Below are 20,151 nucleotides of genomic sequence, written 5' to 3'. Positions count from 1 at the left end.
TTCCAGTTGTGTGTACTAGCATTTGTCTAAGTGTCCACATAGAATAGAAACTCCATGCAGATGGTACCATATTAGTGCTTTGTCTCTTTGATCCTGCATAGAGCTATATCTTAACATGTATTGTTGAGTAGATGAGTCCTCCATCAAAAGGTTGAGTGCCAAACAAAAAAGCTTACAGAAGGGAATCCCCTCTCGATATAAAAGAGAACATTGATACCAATCTAAACCCTCAACTTAAACATGCTTACTCATGCCTGTGTTATGCACAGTCCAGTTCCTATTGCTGTATACCAAATTATCCCAAAACTTAGTGGCTCAAAACAACAGCCATTTTTATTATGCCCACAGGTTCTTTGGGTCAAGAATTTAGACAGAGCACAAAGGGGATGGCTTGTCACTACTCCGTGACATCTGGGACCTCAGCTGGGAAGACTCAAAGCCTGGGGGTGACTCAACAGGGAGCTGTCGACTGAAAAAATGCACAACCTAAAAGCTGAGAATTATATTTTACTTGGTGGACATACTGAGGACTTAAGCCCAGAAGACAGCCTCTCAGATAACTATGAGGGACTGCTTTGAAGAGGTAAGGGAGGAGCCAGGATATATAGGAGTTTTTGCAAAAAAACCCCAGGTAGTTGGAACATTGAAAGATTACTGTAAATTAAGGAAAACCAGATATTAATAAATTAATTAATTTAATAAAGTTAAATCAAGTTAATACATTTAGTGCTTTTCTATGTATGGGAAGATGCAATAGTCTGGGCTCATTGAAATCATTCCTTTGTTATACACCTTAGCTATCTAGGGCCAGTATCCTGCATTTCTCCATCCTGAATCCCCTGAGGGTGCACAGTCTGGGACAGCTACAGTGGCTGATGACTCGATGGCCACAACATCCTTTGTTTACTGAAAGGCAGGCGACATTCTTCATCCACAGGGCTGGAATCACCTGCAGTTTCCTTCACTTACATGTCTGGTACTGGGCTGATTTGACTTCAAGGCCAGGACTACTGACTGAAGCACCTACATGTGGCATCTGCATGGGGCTTGGGCTTCCTCACAGCATGGCCGCCTCAGGGTAGCTGGACTTTGTACATGACTATGAATTTCCAGTGAGCAAAAGGCAGAAGCTGCATCACTTCTTATGACTCAGCCCCAGAAGTCACAGCATTACTTTCCTGCCACTCAAGGGGAAGGGAAACTGATTCTGCCTCCTAATAACATCTTAGCAAGTCTGCATTGTAGAAAAGGATGTGGGACAGGAGAGATTTTTGCAGCCATCTTTGAAAGATTCAATCTGGTACACTCCCCCAAGCTTCCCCTGCTGAGAGTTGGGGAACCAACTTCCAGGCATTGGGTACTGGCGGAAGGACCTGCAGCCAAGGTAATCTCATGTTCATACCAAATCTTTTTTTTTTTTTTTTTTTTTTTTTGCTGTTCGCGGGCCTCTCACTGTTGTGGCCTCTCTTGCTGCGGAGCACATGCTCCGGACGTGCAGGCTCACCGGCCATGGCTCACGGGCCCAGCCGCTCCACGGCATGTGGGATCTTCCCGCACCGGGGCACGAACCCATGTCCCCCGCATCAGCAGGCGGACTCTCAACCACTGCGCCACCAGGGAAGCCTGGGACTTTTTTTTTTTTTTTCCAAGAAGAGGTCCCTATCTTTGTCTTCTTAATCAGGATTGATCTTTGGCTTACAAAATGATTTTTGTTTAGATGTAAATAGACAGGCAAGATGAGACCAACTGTTCTCAACTGTGTTCTTTACCATGACGTTGATAAGTGTTTGTTGCGGAAAAGGGACTTAAAGTTTGGAAGAAGTTTAAAAATGATTTTACTCTTAGAAATTAATGCACATTAAAGACTGAGAAGCCCTGCCATAAAGAAACCTTTTAAATTTCAATTTGGGCACCTATTAGGTGGCCAAGAAAATGTTAATTTTGGTAGACCAGAGTCTTATCCCAGGCTCTGCACTGACTGTCTCATGACCCTGGGGAACTTGCTTCCCTTTTTTGGGCCTCAACTTATTCCATTTGTAGAATGAGAAAGTTAAATTACATGATAATGAAGGTCTGGTGGTCCCCAGGGGCAGCTATCCGTTCCCCAAGCCACCCCCAAATCAACCCACAACAGTGTGTTCCGTGCACACCAAATTTCAAGATAATCCCCTTTTCAGGTGGCTGACCCAAAGAAATGACAATTTAGAAAACCTAGAGCAGATGCCAAAGGTCCGTCTACTCTTTTTTTTTTTTTTTTTTTGCAGTATGCGGGCCTCTCACTGTTGTGGCCTCTCCCATTGTGGAGCAACGGCTCCGGACGCGCAGGCTCAGCGGCCATGGCCCACGGGCGCAGCCGCTCCGCGGCATGTGGGATCTTCCCGGACCGGGGCACGAACCCGTGTACGCTGCATCGGCAGGCGGACTCTCAACCACTGCGCCACCAGGGAAGCCCGGTCCGTCTACTCTTAACCTGCTGGGACAGACTTGCCCCATCAGCCTCATGGGGTTGTTGTGAGATTTGAGTGAGAGTGTGTAGCAAAGATGCTGCATATGCCAGACAGATGTTATTCACCATTGTAAGTAACATTTATCATAACAGCTCAGAGGCGAGATCAGAGTCCGACCTGACTCGTCTTTAGAGTGACCAAATTGAGGAGCGGGTGGATGATACATACCATTGATTACTTGAAGCTGAACTTGTAAACCATTCGTCAGGAAGAAAGTTTCAAACAGGTTAGAATTCATGGGATGGAGGTGGGGCGAACAGGAGGGGTGTCGAAACCAGTTGAGCAAACACAAGTTTCCACAAAGCCTTTGTGACTTTGGGCAGAAAGGACCCATTTTGGTGGAAGGACCCATCAGAAGCTTGTGGTTGTGGTTGCTTTCACTGTGGCCCCCGAGAGACCCTTGCCCTGTGTCATTACAGGCCATCTGGGATTTGGGTCGGGGAGTGACATGTACCAGTCAGCCTAGGCTGTATGAGCCCACAAGCTGTGACAGTAGCCAGCATGTATTAAGTGTTTAATAAATGCCAGGGCCTGAGCTAATCGTCTTACAAGCTTGTTGCATTTAGTCCTCCCAACAACCCTCTGAGTTGGGTCTTGTTATCATTCCCATTTTATGGATGAGGAAACTGAAGTTTAGGAAGGCCACATCCTTTACCAGGATTCAAACCCAGGTCTTCTAATTCTACAGGCATGTCCAAATCCTGCTCTGGCCCTTGGCTTCACAGAGTTTACACTATTTGCTCCTTGAAGGGGAAAAGAAATTCCTAGTGAGCATCCACAAGGGGGGAAGCACCAAGCAGGCAATCTTCAATAAGCCTTCAATAGCCCTGTAAGGGGGGTGTTACCCCCACTTTATAGATGAGACTGTGCACAGAGATATTAGCATGGACAAAGAGACACAGCAGGAAGTGGGAGGTTTACACGTGATCTGCCCAACCCAAGAGTCCTTGCTCTTCATCCTTCTATGCTCCTGACCCTCCCTGAGCCATCCCGGATCTGCTCACAGATATGATTGTTCCCTTCTTGGGATTCCATGGCTCTGTGATGATTCTCTCCCACAGCACACCCTGCCATGAGCTCTATGGGACCAGTGCATAGAGATCCCATCTCTACCAGGTGGAGAGCTCTGCCAGGGTGGGGCTAGGTCTTACCTCATCTCTGTTTTCTGTGCCCCGGTGCCAAGGGAGCAGAGAAGGTGGTCCAGAGCAGGACTGTATAGAAGCTTGGTTGTAGAGTCCTTGGGCAGAGTTCTGGGGGCTGAGACTAGCAGGAAGGATCCTGAGATCTTATAGGCAGGGAGTAGTAAGTTGGGACAAAGGTCCCATTAATGGAGGGCAGAGGGGTGGAGATCCTAAGTTCTTTGGGGATTAAGCACCTGCACAAGGACTTAGGGAGGAGTGGGGAGGTCAGCGAGGGGGTCAGAGATACAAGAGGCTCTGAGAGCTGATGCCAGCCAACAGGCCAGTCCCTAGGGCTTTACAGACACATGTCCCCCACCACATCCTTGTTGTTTGGAATGCCCTTTAAAAGATGCCAGAGAGACCATTGTGTCGCCCCTGCTGTCACCCCTCTGTCCACACAGTGCTTCATCCGTGTCCTACAGTCGCTCGTTTAGAGGCATCAGACACAGTGAGCAGAGGCGGACTGGGGACAGGGAGACGGTGAGGGCAGCCCCCAACCCCGCCATGTGTCTCAGCTCTGGGCCAACCAGCACTGAGGAGCCAGGGTTACCAAACCCTCTTGCATACTGTCTGGGGCAAGGAATGATGCAACCGCGGGCCTTGCTGCAAGTTGACGTGGCTGCCAGAGCTCCAGGAAATCTTGAAAAGAGGAAGAGCGGCTCAGTAAAGGCCGAGCCACCAGGGGAGCGAGGGCAGAGCCCTGCCAGGACTGTGAGGCGACGGGGCAGCTTTTCCCTCCTGCAGCTGCACCCCGAGGGGCTGGATTGGATGGCTGACATTTTCTGCTTAGGGTTTTGGAAGCCCTGAGGTTCTGCAAAGAGGCCTCGGGGGAGCTGCAAGACAGAGGCCAGGTGGCCGGAGGCCTGAGTCCCTCACCCCCATGTTACATGAAGCCGCTCTTCTCTTTGGTTTGCGTGCTTGGCTGCAAGCGTCTCTCCCTCCTCCAGCCTGTGCTGTCCAGCGCTCTGCCTTCCTCCCCCGCCTCTGCTGAAGAGCCCAAGTGCACATACACATGCACAAGCCATGAAGAAATTCCACTCGGTTCCTTACTGCACGTTCACAGTGACACATTCAAAATTCAGAATCCAGAAGGGGGTGAGGAGATGGCCTCCCCTTAGCGCTGCTCCATACATGCGGGGCCTCGCAGAGCAGGTCCCCGGGCTCCCTCATCTCTGCTCACCGCCCTTCTCTCCTCCTTGCCTGGACCCTGGCTCCTTCTAGGGGAGTACAGCCCACTCCCCTAGACAGGGAAGAAGCCTCAGGAAGGGAAGGCGATGCTGTGGTGAGTCATTCGACTCCTGGGAGTGGAGGAGGGAGGGAAGGCTGCCAAGGTGGTCGGGGGCCCAGTGGGATGCGGGGGAAGCCACCTGCCCTTTCTTGCTTTCTGGCACAGCCTGGAGAGTGAAACTGAAAAGCTGACGTGCAAAGGTGGCTACTCTCCTGAGATGATTCACAGAGCTCTGGGGGCCGTATTTGCCGTAAGATCATTCATCTCCTTTGTGAACTTGTGTACAAAGTTCCCAATGCTGTGACTCTGTTCCCTCCTAGGTGGTCTCTGAGTTCTGACCCAGCTTAGGAGGTTTCTGGTCCTCCTGTGGGCTCCGACCTCCCTTAAGGTCAGGCTGCCATACTGGCAACGGTAAGGAGGAAAGAAAGAGGCAGGCCTTTAACAAATCAACCCATAGTGATACAGAAAGGACTTCATGGTCCCCAGGCATTTGAACAGAGGAGCTCAGAAGGAATGAAATGCCTCCATCGGGAGACAGAGCTCCCTGATGTCTCACGTCTGCCCTACGTGCTCAAGCCTGCTGTCCTGAGTAGGATTCTAGGTGGAAGACCCAGGCATGGGGTGCTTCCTGCTTATCGACACAGGCTTATAAGCTGTGTGTGTGTGTTGGGGGTGGCAGTGGGAGGGAGAATGGCTCCTTTTCCAGGGCCCTCTCTGTGCTCTTGGGTGGGATAGAAGGACCACCCCTCTGGCACAGAGAACAGCTGGTTGTCCTCCCCCACTGGTGAGTCCTTGCAAACTGGGATCAATGAGAACAAAACTGTAGGCGGCTCTGGAGGAGACACTTCAGTGGTAAAAGAATGCTGATCTGGGGTGGACGCTCCAGTTCTTCTTCATCTCACCTCCACAGAACAAAGCACGTGTTTCCAGCTTTCAAGGGCCGGAGCAGGGCAGTAGCTGGACCCACGTGGTGTGGCGCTGGGATCCAAGTTCCTTGGAGACAAAGCTTGGTGATTTCCTGGGGTCAGGCTTTGCTCACAGGTGGTGACACCCTGGGGGTGTCACACAGAAGCAGCTCTACCCTGCTCACCAACGTTATGTGTCCCCAGCATCCACCACTGCTTGCCCTGGCTTGGTTGGGGGAGGGGATGGTGGCCACATCAATACCAGCAAAGAGTCTGGGAAGAAAATGCCCAGCAGCATTTCCAAGCTGGTTACCAGCTGGGCTACCTTTCTGTCTAGATTCCTGCCCACTTGTGAGCCCTGGGGCAATTGCCGCTGTGTCCTGGGACCTCCTGTCCTGACCCTCTGGGTGGGTCTCAGGCTTTTCTGTGTGTGAGTCTTCCAGCTCACTTGATGCTTGGTACGTGATATAAACACCCCCCCACCCCCACCCAGTGATGTTTGGAAGCTGCTCCCACTTGTCTGTACTGATAGTCTCACTAGCCAGAACCATCCTGGGATCCATGAGTCATATCATATTTAGGTCAGTCAAGAAAGTGTCCTGGTTGTAAAACTCTACATTTAAGGAGCCAAAATCCACCCAAGAGCTCATCAAGACTGCAGTGGATTGCAGCAGGGGCAGCCCAGCCACTTGTGACATGTGCATCTCTGGGCTGTGTGAGTGACAAATGCTCCCAGTCACTCCCTGTGGTCACCAGTGTCCCAGCCCAAGGTGAAGTGGGGCATGAGTGGGGCCATTACTGCACATCTGGGCTCTGCCAGTCTCTGGAGCCCCACGTTGGAATCCCAGGGAGGACCATGTTCAGTGGTTGACCAGGGGCAGTCAAGTGGCAAGGACATGACTTCAGGAGTCCCATGGACCTGGCTTGCATCCCAGTACTAGTGCTTACTAGCTGGTGACCTAGCTGTGGGCCCCAGGGTACAACGGGGGGCCCTGGCTTTCAGTGACCTCAGCGCCCCTCCCCTCGAGAAAGCTCTAGGATTCTGCCATCAAGAATGGGAACTGGCCTATTTCGCCCAAATGTACTGTTTTCCAAAGGAAATAAACCCTGGTTACTAATTACCTGACCTACATGCCCTGTGATTGCAATGGCTGGGGGCAGAGCTAAGATTTCTAAGGAAGAATTGGAAAGGAGGGAATGGACAGCACTCAGGTGAGGCTGGGCTCACATCAGTTGGGCAGAATACTGAAACTCAGGTTGACGCTATTCTCCAGAAAAAGCTGTATTTTAGAAGCGCCCCTTAGTCTTTAAACACAAATAAGCACTGTTCTATTTTTTCATAGTTACAAAAGGTAAGAAGAGTTTATTATATCTATCATATTATGTAATTATATTATTTATGATATGTTATATGTATTATGTCATATTTTTATATTGATATAATACACAGTAACTATATATTATATATGCAAACTTACGATTTTAAGTACAACACTATAATATATATAATACATATAACTATAATTAAACGTTACAGACATGATGATTTAGAAAGTGAAAGTCTCCTGGAGTTCTATGGCTGCCTCCTTCCTGCTGGCCCCAGCGCCCGGGCGAACACACAGTTGACAGTTTGGTTTATATTCTTGTGGGTATTTTCTATGTGAAAACAAAAATAAATCTTATGACTTTTATGGAAATTGGATCACACTAAACATGCTGCTCTGAAGGCTGTTTTTCATACTTAACCACCTGTTTTGGATATCTGTCCGCGTTAACACATATTGATTTGTTTCATTCCTTTTAACAGGAAGAGGTCTTCTTAATGCATTAGGGAATCTAGAAAAAGGAGGTAACCATGAAGTATATAAAGCTTGTTTTTTGTTGTTTTTCTTTCATTTTCAGTATTGTTTCTGCTGTATTTAGGAAATGGAGAATATCTGAAATTAGTTTTTAAATACTTCAGTTATAGTTAAAGAAAAAGATCACAGGAACGATAGGGATTGCTGTAGGAAATCAGTGAATAAATGGAAGATGCACTTCCCTATTCTAACCATTCCTTATTATTTTGTTTTTGTCCATTTTGCCTTCAACTGGACTGTTTGGACAATGGAAAACTTTCTGTGGTAGGCAGAATAGTGGCTTCCAAAGATGTCCATGCCTTAATACCAGGAACCTGTGAATGTTACCTCACATAACATAGCAAGTGAGACTTTGCAGATATGATTAAATTAGGGATCTTGAGATGGGCAGATTATCCTGGATTATCTGGGTGGGCCTAATGTAATCACAGGGGCTCTCATAAGTGAAAGAGGAAGCAGGAGGGTCGGAGTGCTACACTGCTGGCTTTGAGGATGAAGAAGGAAGGGGCCATGAGCCAAGGAATGCGGGCAGCCTCTAGCAGCTTAACAAGGTAAGGAAACAAATTCTCCCCTAGAGCCTCCGGAAGGAATGCAGCCCTTTTGACACCTCGGCTTTAGCCTATTAAGATCCATTTCACATATCTGATCTCCAGAAGATAAATATGTACGATGATAAATAAGATGATAAATATGTACTGTTTTGAGCCTCTAAGTTTGTGGTAATTTGTTACAGCAGCAATAGGAAACGAGGACACCTCCATTCATTTGTTTGTCTCTAGCATGCTGACACTTGGCTCTTCCTTGGATCGAAACACAAATGCTGTGTCTTACTTAAATCATGACGCATCTGTGGTTCCAGATGACCAGGAAGTAGCCAGTCGGCTTGTGGGAATCATTTTAGGTTATCAAGATAAAAAAGAAAAATGACAGAGAAGAGCCCAGTGACCTCCAGAGAATGCACATGGACCTCCTGGTTTACAAGGCCACCAGAGAGGTAGGGGGACTTAGTATTCTGGCTCCATTTAATGGTTGGATCACGGAGGCTCTGTGAGGTCACTTGCCCAAGGTCACGGAGTGGGCTAGGGCCTGAGCAGGGCTGAGATGGTCTCTTCCACCTGGTTCTGTGATGGTTCCTGGGCTCCCTAAGGGGAATGACAGCTTTGGGCACCACTGAGGGGTGGCAGGAGGAGGGGAGGGCCCACATTTGCCCATCCAGCCAGGCCCTTCCTCACACACCTCAGCTGGTAGCCAGCCAGGTTTCCTGCTTGGGGAGGTGCCGTGGTACCCAATCCTGTTTCCAGATGACCAGGAGCTAACTCTCAACCTCCTTGGATGGTCAGGACCTGTGTTTGGCTGGAATTTCCTAATGTTCTCATGTAAGGGGTCAAAGAGGAGTGCTTGGCATCTGTGACCTGCACAGAGAACTGCCCAACTTTTCCTCTGACCACGGGAACCTCAGAAGTGACAGTCAAAAGGGAAAAGTAGGTCACTTGGTACAAAGTGGGGGATTTATTTCTAGGTCTCCAGATTTTTCTCTTGGACCTGAAAGTGATTGTAGGCCCTCGGTATCTCGGAGGTCAAGGCTGACAGGCCCACACATAAACAAGGGCAGTTGTGTAACCCAGAGGCCATTTTCATCTCCTCCTTTTACTTAATAAATCACTCCGAGCAGTGATGAGCGGGGCTCCAGTGGGGCTGGTCATGCTCTTGGAAGAAGCCCACCCAGCTGTGAAAGCTGGAGACGGAAGCCGCATTGATCGGGCACCTCCTGTCCAGGCACTTTACAGACATTATTGCTAGGGTTAGGTCCTGTGCTTGCCACCCCGATCCCTTTAGGGTCCTAGCAGGTGGGGTAAACCAGCGGCTAAATGAAGATCATACTGCCTGCTCTTATCAGGTAACTCCCAAGCACAGGCTCCTTTGGAAAGTCGGTTTGGAGAACGTGCTGAGATCTTGTCTGGTTGCCAGATGCCACCACACTTGGCTCTCCCTCTTCTTAGGCAGCGGGACCACATTCCTCTGACTCACTGGCAGTCAGGTGTGGCCATAAGAGGTAGACTGCAGGCCTCCAGAACCACGCCCCCAAGGAAGGCCTTGCTGCCCAGGGCCAGGAAGTACAGTCAGCAGAGAGTCCTGGCTGTCAGCTCCTTCGGGGTTGGCTTCAGCTGCGGAGAGCTGCCTCGCCCCATGTCCAGCCCTTCCAAGGGGTTGCCTGATTGCCTGAGGCCTGACAGAAAGGCTGGCCATTTCGGCCCAAGAGAGGACAACTCTGACCAGTAGTATTGGCTCCATTGCTTTGTCAGGACTGTGTTACAGCTTGACCTCTCCCACTGCCCAATTCTGCTTCCTCTCCTTTTCCTTTCACAGGTATTGATTCCCAGTAACCTTCGTGTGCCCCCAAACTTCATGTCAGCACCTGCGTCCGGAGAATCCAGCCTGCGACTGTGTGTGACCGAGCGTTCTCCAGGGTGGTGTGAGCAGAGTGGAGGTCGGAGGAGAGGGTGGGTGAGGGACAGAGCAGACCTGGAAGGAGAGCCTGAGTGGGGTGAATGTCTGCTGAGTAGGATCAACGCGCTCCATGGCACACCCCTGCTTATTTACAACTGCTTACTGTTTCTAATCTAGTGTGTCTTTCCTTTTTACCTGATTAATATTTGCTAGAAGTTTATAGATTTTATCAGCTTTTTCAAGTTCAAATCTCCTTTTGAGTTTATGCCGCAATTATACTGTTTTTATGTTTTCTAATTGAATTATTTATTGATGCTTTTATCTTCTTCTCTTTGTTTTTCTTTGTTCCCTCTCCATTGCCCCTTTCCCTGAAAGTTTATTTGTTGAATTTATTAATTTTATCTTTTAGTAATAAAAATATTTAGAGCTATAAATTTCCTCACGAATACCCTTTGCCTATATCCCAGGTGATCAAATATATAGTGTTGTCACCGTCATGGTTTTCTAAGTAGTCCTTATTATAGACTTAATTTCTTCCTTGACCCAGAGCAAATCCTAATCTGTACTACATTTTAAAATTCTAAGGATATCTATCACTTTTTTGGAAGACAAAAAGGGAAGCAAAAAAATCATTTAAGGTTATACAGCCATTAAGTGTCAGACTCAGGACTAGAGTTCACATTGACTGACTCCTGGTCCGAACAGGGAGAACTTTTTTTTATCCATATCTAGCAGAATAGTTCAAGCTTGGGAGTTTCTGGAAAGCCTCACTAGCTGAGGGAGCATATGAAATGGGAAATCATGATGTTTAGAGTCAGAGAGACACGAGTTCAAATTCTGCCTTGGCTCCTTGACGCCTGTGTGACCTTGGGCAAGCTTCTAGGTCTCTCTGAGTTTCAATTCCTTACCTACAGCATGGTGATGATAACATCAATTTTATGCTGTTGTAAAGATTAAATGAAACGTGAAATAGTGTACCTCATACACCACAGGTGATCAATAAACATCCATCTCTGCTCCTTCAAGTAATATTCTATAGATGCTTGAGGTACTGGATAACTGGTTTAAAAAATTAAACAAAATGGTTTCTTTTCTTATTACAAAGTGTTCATTGCAGAGAAATTAAAAAGAAACACACAACAAACAAGGCAAAAAGACAAAAATAAAATCATGTATAATCCCAGTGATAGCTACTATTAACAAAGTGTGATATGATCTTTCAGAACATACACACATTCATATATATTCACCCTCAGTCACACATGCACCCTCAAAAGTTGGATGATACCTTAGAGCTATTCTGCAACCACCTTTTTCCCCTTACGCAGTTAATGCACAATGGCACTGCTGCTCACTGGTTTTGTTTCGTCTGGTGAACGAGCACTTGGTAACTGGAGGTGGGCAGGCTAAGGCTCTGTGTGTTGGGAGTGGAAAGGCCGGCCTAGACTGATGGGAACATGGTCGTAGACGGGGGTTCACAGGCATTTCCCTGAGGCTGACACACTGAAGCCTGGACAACCAGGATGACAGCAGGTTTGTAAGAGTCAGGGCAAGAGGCTACAAATGAAAGATGAAACTCAGGCGGGTTTCTGGTTTGCTCCACTGATTTGATGAGTGTTTCACCTGCCCAGTCAAGTCAACAAGTCAGGTAGGGTTTTATCTGAGTTGACTGACCCCGCTCTGTGCTAGGTGGGGACACAGGAAATGCCTCTGTTCTCAAGTTGCTGATATGCACACAATGAACCACAGCAAGTTTGAAAATACTAAGAGCCACCTGAGCAATGAAGATGGGTAGGATGGGTGTGAAAAAGAGGGAGAGACGCCTTCCAGCTAGCTTTTTTGTTTGGGGGTTGGTGGTAGTTCAGGACAAGGTTTGGCAGGGGAGAGAAAATTCTATTCTGGGGAAGTTTGGAGTGCAGGAGACCTGAGCACCTCAGAAGCACGGGGCTGAGGAGTGATGTGACAGTGCAGGGTGTGCTCGGGAGACAGTAAAGGAGCAATCCTTTTGGAAGTCAGTACTGGGGAATATGCAAAATGAAAGTGGAACACACTCTAGGCTTTGGAGTTGGGAGGTCAGATAAGCACTTGATACCAAGGTACGTGGTAAGAACAGAATTTTATAAAGATTAACAGTAGAGACCTTAGGATAAATGGGGAAGAGTAAGCCTATAGTCAGAGAAGCCAGTCAGCTATGAAGGACTGAGGGTCTAAACTAAGAAGGGGTCTGTAGGAATGTAGTAGAAAGAAGGGTCAAACCTGAGAAACAGCATAAAGATGAGCCTTGCAGACATGAGGTTAAAGAGAATGAAAAGTCAAAACGAGACCAATGTTTACAAGCCAAGTGAATCAGGAGAATAAGATTGCCAGTGACAGAAATAGACACCTAAGGAAGGCATATTGAAGGCCTTATAAGCAGAGCTGGTCTATTTGCAGGTGGAAACACAGCACAAGATTATGCTCCTTGAGGAACCCTACTGAAATAAGTCTATATTTTTTTCTATCACAACGTGTGTGTGTGTGCGCATGTGTGTGCGTACATAGAAAATGTCAAGTTGGGTTGCCAAAAAAATCTAGCAGCTTAACTCAGTGGTGACTAATGCTTCTATGGTATGTATATCAGAGTTGTAATATCTAAATGGCAGGAAAACATTGATTTGTATAATTGTCATGTAAGTCCTGGAGAAATTTTCTTGCTATGATACACATTTTAATGCTTTACAAGGTAAGTATTCAGAACTACATTTGCTTCTTATGTTTGTAAAGAATAAGCAAATGACGTATGGAGCTGAAGATCAGCCTCCAGCTGAAATATAATAGGCACTAAATACACAAATGTCAAATTAACAAATAAATAAACATTGGTGCAGATAATCTACAGAGAACAATGTATTTAAAAGTTGTATGCATTGGATAGGGTAAAAAAAAAAACCAAGGGGCAGGCCTTATAGGCTGAGATGAAAGGGAAGAGGCCATTTACTACTATAAACTTTTATAAATTTGGGGCAACATATAGCTACAAAAATCTTAAAATATAAATGTCCAAGATTAAAAGGAAGGGAAGAAGGGAAGTCATCAGTTATAGGAAATGAGGAAGAAACGAAAAGTCAGAAGAAGTAAGCAGGATTAGGTGACTCACGGGGGTCATGAACTCTCTAATGGATTTTAATGCCCACATGAATTCAACAGATATGCCTTAAGCCTATTCAAGGTGAGGAGCCATAGCTGATCCCACTTCATAAAGCCTAGAGTTTAAAAGGGTTACTACGTCTATGAAAAGGGGATAGAAAAACTTTACTCATAACCCCCAACCTGTACCACTTAGGTGAGGGGGTCCAAATTTACACAAGTGGGGAAGAAACCCTAATCCAAGGAAAAAAAATTGGTGTGGGAAACCCATAGGGCCTTGGTTGAGAACAACATGAAACTACTCTGCTAGGGGCGCTTGCGCCATTCAGGGCACAAAATGAAATAAAAAATGCAAAAATAAAAAATTATAAATCACTCAAGGAACCAAATCACTATGAGAGCCAGTGTATGAACAAAACAAGAACTAGTACTTCGAGAACTGAGAAGAGTAAAACAATCTAAAAGAGAGTATCAAATAATTATGCTGAAAATTATTTTTAACAAAACACATGAAAGAAAGAACAGTATGTAAAAAGAGCAGGTGGACTTGCAAAGGAACAAAAAGAATTCCTAGAAATAAAAAATACAACCACTGAAATAAACATTGGTTAAACAACAGTTTAGGCACCGAGAGGGAGTTAATGGTTGAGTGAGATGGTCCAACCTATGTTTAACAGGAGAGGTTAGAGGGAAGAGGGAAGAGCAATATTCAAAGAGGAAATGGCTGAAGAGTTTTCTAAAATTGAAAGAAATTCCTAGTTTCAAGAACCATAACAAATCCTAAGAGGGATAAAAAAATACACAATATACACATTGTCTTTGATGTTTTGCAGTTTCAGGAGAAAAAAAATATCTTAAAAGTAGCCAGAGTAAAAGAGATTATCTACCAAGGAATGACAATTATACTGACAGCTAACTTCCTATCAACAATGAAACTCAAAGACAGTGGATTATACATTAAAAGTCCTAAGAGGGCTTCCCTGGTGGTGCAGTGGTTGAGAGTCCGCCTGCCGATGCAGGGGATGTGGGTTCGTGCCCCGGTCCGGGAAGATCCCACATGCCGCGGAGCGGCTGGGCCCGTGAGCCATGGCCGCCGAGCCTGCGTGTCCGGAGCCTGTGCTCCCCAACGGGAGAGGCCACAACAGTGAGAGGCCCGTGTACCACAAAAAGAAGAAGAAAAAAAAAAAGGCCTAAGAAAACAATAAGCACCACAATAGAAATGCATGCTTGATGAATCTATCTTTCATGAATAAAGGTGAAATAAAGTCATTTTCAGACAAGTGGAAAAAGAATTTACTACCAACAAACTGTCATTAAAACAGCTTCTAATACATGTAATTTAGGAGGAAAAAAATTGATCCCAGGGGTGGCTGTGAAGAACAATAGAAGAGGGAATGGTGTGCAAAGAAACTATAAATACGTGGTTAAATCTAAACAAACTATTAATATATAGAATAATATTTTATGGAGTGTATTAAAAATTCATATTATAAAAGATAAAAGTCTGGCCACAACTAGATCTCTGCAATGCATGAGCTATAATAATAAGGTAATAGTAATAATACCAAACGCATAATGCTTATTATAGGTTAGGCATGATATAAGCACTTCTTTATATATATACATTTATATGTTAACTATGTCTCATATAAGTATATATATGTTTTATGTATAAGCATATATCTATATATCTAATTCATATATATGCACACATTACTTATATTTATATAAAAGATATATACATATATATACACACACATATATACTTCTGTTCTACTTAGGCTTATTTAACAATTCTATGAGCTATGTATTATTATTTTCTTTATTTTACAGACAGGTAAACTGAGGTCAAGAGATGTTAAGTAATTTGTCCAAAGTCACATAGTCATTGACAGATCTGGGATTCAAACTGAAGCAATGTAGCTCATAACCGTTAACAAAGGATCAATGTCCGGAATAAAGAAATAACTCCTGAAAATCAGTGAGGAAAAGAATAGAAGTTAGGCAAAAAATATTGAACTGGCCATTCACAGAAGACATCCGAATGGCCTGTAAACATACAAAAATGTGCAACATCATTATCAATTTTGGAAAGACAAATTAAAACACATTGGTCAGATTAGCAAAAAAAAAATCTACTAAAACCTGGTGTTGGGAGAATGTGGAGAATTACAACGCCTATAATGTGGAAATTCATGCTGGAAGCACTACTCTGGAGAGCAGCTGGATGATACCTGGTAGAGCTGAAGATATGCAGCCTGTGATCCCGCCACTCCACACCTGGGCTGCAACCTTGGGGGACTGTACATGCATACTTAGTATAGGCAAGGTGCTCATCACAGCCTGGGCCACACTGGAGAAAACATGGAAACATTAGTTCTTAGGAGGATGGATCAACAAACTGTGGTATATTCATTTAACAGGATTCTATTCTACATTAAAATGGGTGAATTAATGTATAATCAGGGATAAATCTAGAAAAGACAATACTGAGTATAAAAAGTTGTGTGAAGATAGGGAGAGTATGATATATGGTATATGCAACTATAACAATACTATATAGTTGACCCTTGAACAACATGGGTTTGAACTGTGAGGGTCCACTTATACATGGATTTTTTCAACAGTAAATACTACAGCACTACATGACCTGCAGTTGGTTGAATCTGAGGATGGCAAATTGTGGATACAGAGGAACCACGTAAGTTATATGCAGATTTTGGATTTTTTGACTGCACGATGGTCGTGACCCCAACCCCTGCATTGTTCAAGGGTCAACTGTGTTTAGAGAGACACATGTATAGTACAAATGTAAGACAGTGTGGGAAGGATTCACACCAACTGCAGCTTAATGGGGAAAAGAGTGAGTATATTGGGTTTGGAGAGGAGCACAAAAAGGGGCTGTCACTGCATCTTTAATTTTTAATTTTTTAAAAAAAATCTGGCAGAATGTTAACATTTGTTAGATCTGAGTGTTGGGGACGTGATGTTTTATTAAGTTAATCTCTGAAATTTTTCTCTATATTTGAAATGTTTCATTAAAAATAAACTACTCAAAACTAACACAACATTGTAAAGCAATTATTCTCAAAGATGCTAAAAAAATAAACTGCTCATTTAGTTTTGAATTTTAAAATGACATCTTGTTACACATCTGCAAAACAGTATTAAAAGCCCTTGCCTACTGAGACATCTATAAGGATAAATCCTAAAGCATTGTTTCTAGAATAAGAATATTCTCCTAACACAATTTTAATGCCTCAGAAACACTTTGTGTTCTTTAATCTGCGTTCGCACCTGATGTCTGAGAGTCAAAAACCTCCAGAAGGCTTCAGAAGCAGTGGTTGTAAGATGTAATCCCATTGGCACCACGGTTCCTCTGGCATCACATTATCTGGTTTACTATATGCCAGGCACTGTGTAAGTTCTTTACACATCTTAATTCATTTATTCTTCCCTAGAACCCTATCAGAGAGATAGATAGGTTTATTATTTCCATTTTATAAATTATTTTCACTTGATAATTGAGGCATGGGCAGATTAAGTAACCTGCCCAAGGAAACACAACTATTGAACAGTAAACTCAAACCCAGGTAGTCTGGCTCCAAAGCACAGTTCTTAACCACTCACTGGACTAAAGGCTGTGTGTGGTCTGGGTGAATTGATCTTGTACCCTCCCCTGTGAAAACTCTCCTTAGTCTTCCACCCAGCTACCTTCTTCTTCCATCCATCACCCATGACATTCTCTCCTACTTTCTCATAATCTCCTCTCTTCTTCCATTAAGCATAGAAAATGCGGGAAAAAAGGGCCAAATTAATGGTTTTGGAGGGGAATACTTAAGATCTGAAGTTGTCTATCGGTGGCCAATGAAATGTCATACTTAGTTCATTTCTAGGTGGCCTTGATGGTGGTATAACGTTCATTTGGTGGAATATCTGTGTGATCATGCAGCCATTGGCTATACATTGTTTTGTACTGAAAAATAATGCTAGAAGTTAGTTATATTTGGTGTCAACAACACATATCTTTTGAAGGTGTATGTATTAGCAATTTTCCTAAGCACCAGTTTAAGAGACAGTGTAACAAAGAGAGTAGTTTACATTTATATTTTAAACTTGTGGTTTTAATTCATTGCCTAATGTTCAAAAAATGAACTGAAGCCTGGCTGATTATATAACTTTAATATTTGAAAAAAATTTATCCAGAAATTAACAACGTAATACAATACACATTTGTACAAAAAAGAGGGACTGTTAAAACTTCTGATCATACAGACAAAAATATGATTAATTAAGGAAAGATTAAAAAAGGACAGGACATTTTGTAAATACTGATAAATACTGTGCAATGCTTTAATTTACTGTGGCAGATACAAAAATCAAGAATTCATTAACAGATTATATATAAAAAAAAGCAACTATATGAATTTTCTAGCTGTTTAAATTAACGAAATGTAACAGTAGTGGTTCTTTTAAAAAATGAGGTATTAATTACACTGTAAACCAAAACCAGAGCATAAATAAATAAAGGCAATGTGCAATTTAGTGATAAATGATTATAAATTTCAACAACAGACAACAAAAATTTTCCAGTTATTTATGGACTCTGTCATTTAAAAATTTGGCTTGCTTGTGTACTTTTATTTAAAAATGACATAGCTATTGATATACAAAGCACATCATTAAACATGCAGACCAAACCAACACAATTTTTCCATCTCTACCAAATAAAAACTTTGTTTACATTTTATTTAAAACACTTAAATCTGGTTTCTTACACATGATTCTTTTGTGCTTATTAGTTAGTAGTAACCTATGTTAAAATCTTACTTTCTAGTTCAAGCAGTATAAGAGAGAAGCAGTTTTATTTGCATATGGATTAAAAACAGAGCAAACAAAACAAAACCAACATGCCTTTAAATCTTAGGTGTTCCAAAAATTGTAAGAAAAATCCTTTAAATAGTATGTCCAAGTGGAAAAGCGGAGTCACTTCTGCCTCAAGAGAACAGTAAACTAACTAACTCCTTTTCCTCTAAGATTCACAAGTTGGCTTCAGAAGAAAAGCAGAACAAGCTGATTAGTTCCTCCACCCTAAAAGAATTCTGCTGGTGGGGTGTAGGAAGCATAGTAATAAGATAGTAGTGTAACTCAGAAAAAATTTGGGGAAAGTATTATTTGCATGTGAACCATGTGCTGGTACTAAGTGCTGGCTTCATTATTATTGCAAATATATATTCAGAGTTTTCTGAAGGAAAGCTATCAAAGTATAATAGAGAATTCTTGATTTGGAAATATCTATAACATGCTAATAAAACTGCTTCATTTGCTGTAAATTAAAAAGAAAACCATTTACTGTCTGACTTAAAAAATGCAGTTTCCTTTTACATGCTACTTTATTAAGAAACTCCAAAAAGGGTACTTTTGAATTTGCTATATTCAGAATCCAGTGGAAAACAAACATTTCGGCCAAAATGTTGAACTTTATGTTTACACCAAGCTACGTCATTTGGACACAAATATTATTGTATTCACTTTTGTCAAATATCTTATCCTACTTTTTTCCAAAAATTAGTGTTTCAGTACAACTGGTGATCAAAAAATATTAGAAATAAGTCTTGTACATCAATCAAAGTATATATAAAAACAGTTCTCTTTTTTTGTGCTTGTAATTGACTTAATTTATCAGTGATTAGTCAGTTCTACTTCCTTTCTATATAATATTCTGACCCTTAAGAAGAAATGATTATACAAATATTACAGAGTGCTCAAAGTAACTAGCTTACTGCGCATATGCATGCAGACTAACAATATGTAAAAGAATATAACCTTGAATCCAATTAGTCTGAAAATAGTTACACTCTTGTACAATCATCTTTATTGATTTGTAAAAGCTGTATACACATCTAAAACCCTGAATTTACTTTGTAAAAATAAATCTTTAGCAATAAATGGCACTATCAAAATCCCATTATTCTCAGGCTATTATGTAGTTATTTACACGCTTTTCAGCAATGGTTGAAAAGAATCTTAGAGGACCAAAGCCAGTATATCAAAAAACCCTGTAAATTGCATTTGCAATTATACTGTTGTTTAACCGCTATATGAAAATATGGCTACATGCCTTACATTAATGATGATGTAGCTATCTGTGTTGCTACCGTGTGCTAGCAGCGCACAAGGTGCCACTGGGCTCCACTCTGTCATCTGTGCATTCTTTACTGCACGATGCTCTCCCAGTGGAACACCTGTGACAACTACTTATGGAGAATGATAAAGTGCTATAAAAAAGAGGGACTGGACCCACACCTGTCTCTGCCATCTGGTCTTTTTCTCACTCAAGCAGTGTTGTGTTTTTAGAAAACCATGCCTCTACTGAACATACTTCATATTTGATTTTAAAAAAAATCAGTATTTTAAAGTTGGTGAGCTTTGTCAAGGTGTTTTGAGACAGAAACATGAAAAGGTTAAAGGCACAGTAAGAGGGAAGTGAATGCTACATATAAAATATATTTCAAGTCTTCTAGGTTACTCAAGTCCAAAACCTTCTGAATTTGAAATTCCAATAATCAGTTTCTGTTTCAGGTCCTTTTTGCTCTTGTAGGGGGGAAGGCAAAGTTGATTGAAGCAGGTGTGGGCCACAGGCAACCTAGAGAAAAAAATTTTTTTTAAAGATACCAAGTCCTAAAACAAACACAGAATGACTGGTAAGCAACTTTCAAAGTACCTGGATACACACATTCAAATCTATTTTACTATAATGAGATGACGCATCCACTCCTTTACTGAACAAATACTTTTGGAGTACCTGCTGTGTATTAGGCACCATTCTAGACACTGGGGCTGGGTTTACCAACAAGACAATGTCCCTGCTCTCACAAAACTTATATTCTAGAGGCA

At 43.0% G+C, this 20,151-nt stretch overlaps 1 protein-coding gene across 2 annotated transcripts in view; it reads right to left on the bottom strand.

The window, feature by feature from the left end:
- Positions 1-14,226: 14,226 nt before the first annotated feature.
- Positions 14,227-20,151, bottom strand: part of HECTD2 (HECT domain E3 ubiquitin protein ligase 2) — an 83,069-nt gene continuing 77,144 nt past the window's right edge. For both annotated transcript variants that reach the window (XR_007471133.1, XM_004279390.4), the window contains exon 21: positions 14,227-19,900. Coding sequence is in view for 1 of the 2 variants with exons in the window: in XM_004279390.4 (XP_004279438.1) it covers positions 19,780-19,900 (121 nt within the window). In the remaining variant the exon portion in view is untranslated. The remainder of the gene's footprint in view (positions 19,901-20,151) is intronic.

This window comes from Orcinus orca, chromosome 14 (assembly GCF_937001465.1).
Source record: "Orcinus orca chromosome 14, mOrcOrc1.1, whole genome shotgun sequence".
Lineage (NCBI taxonomy): Eukaryota > Metazoa > Chordata > Mammalia > Artiodactyla > Delphinidae > Orcinus > Orcinus orca.
This window is presented reverse-complemented; position numbering and strand designations above follow the sequence as displayed.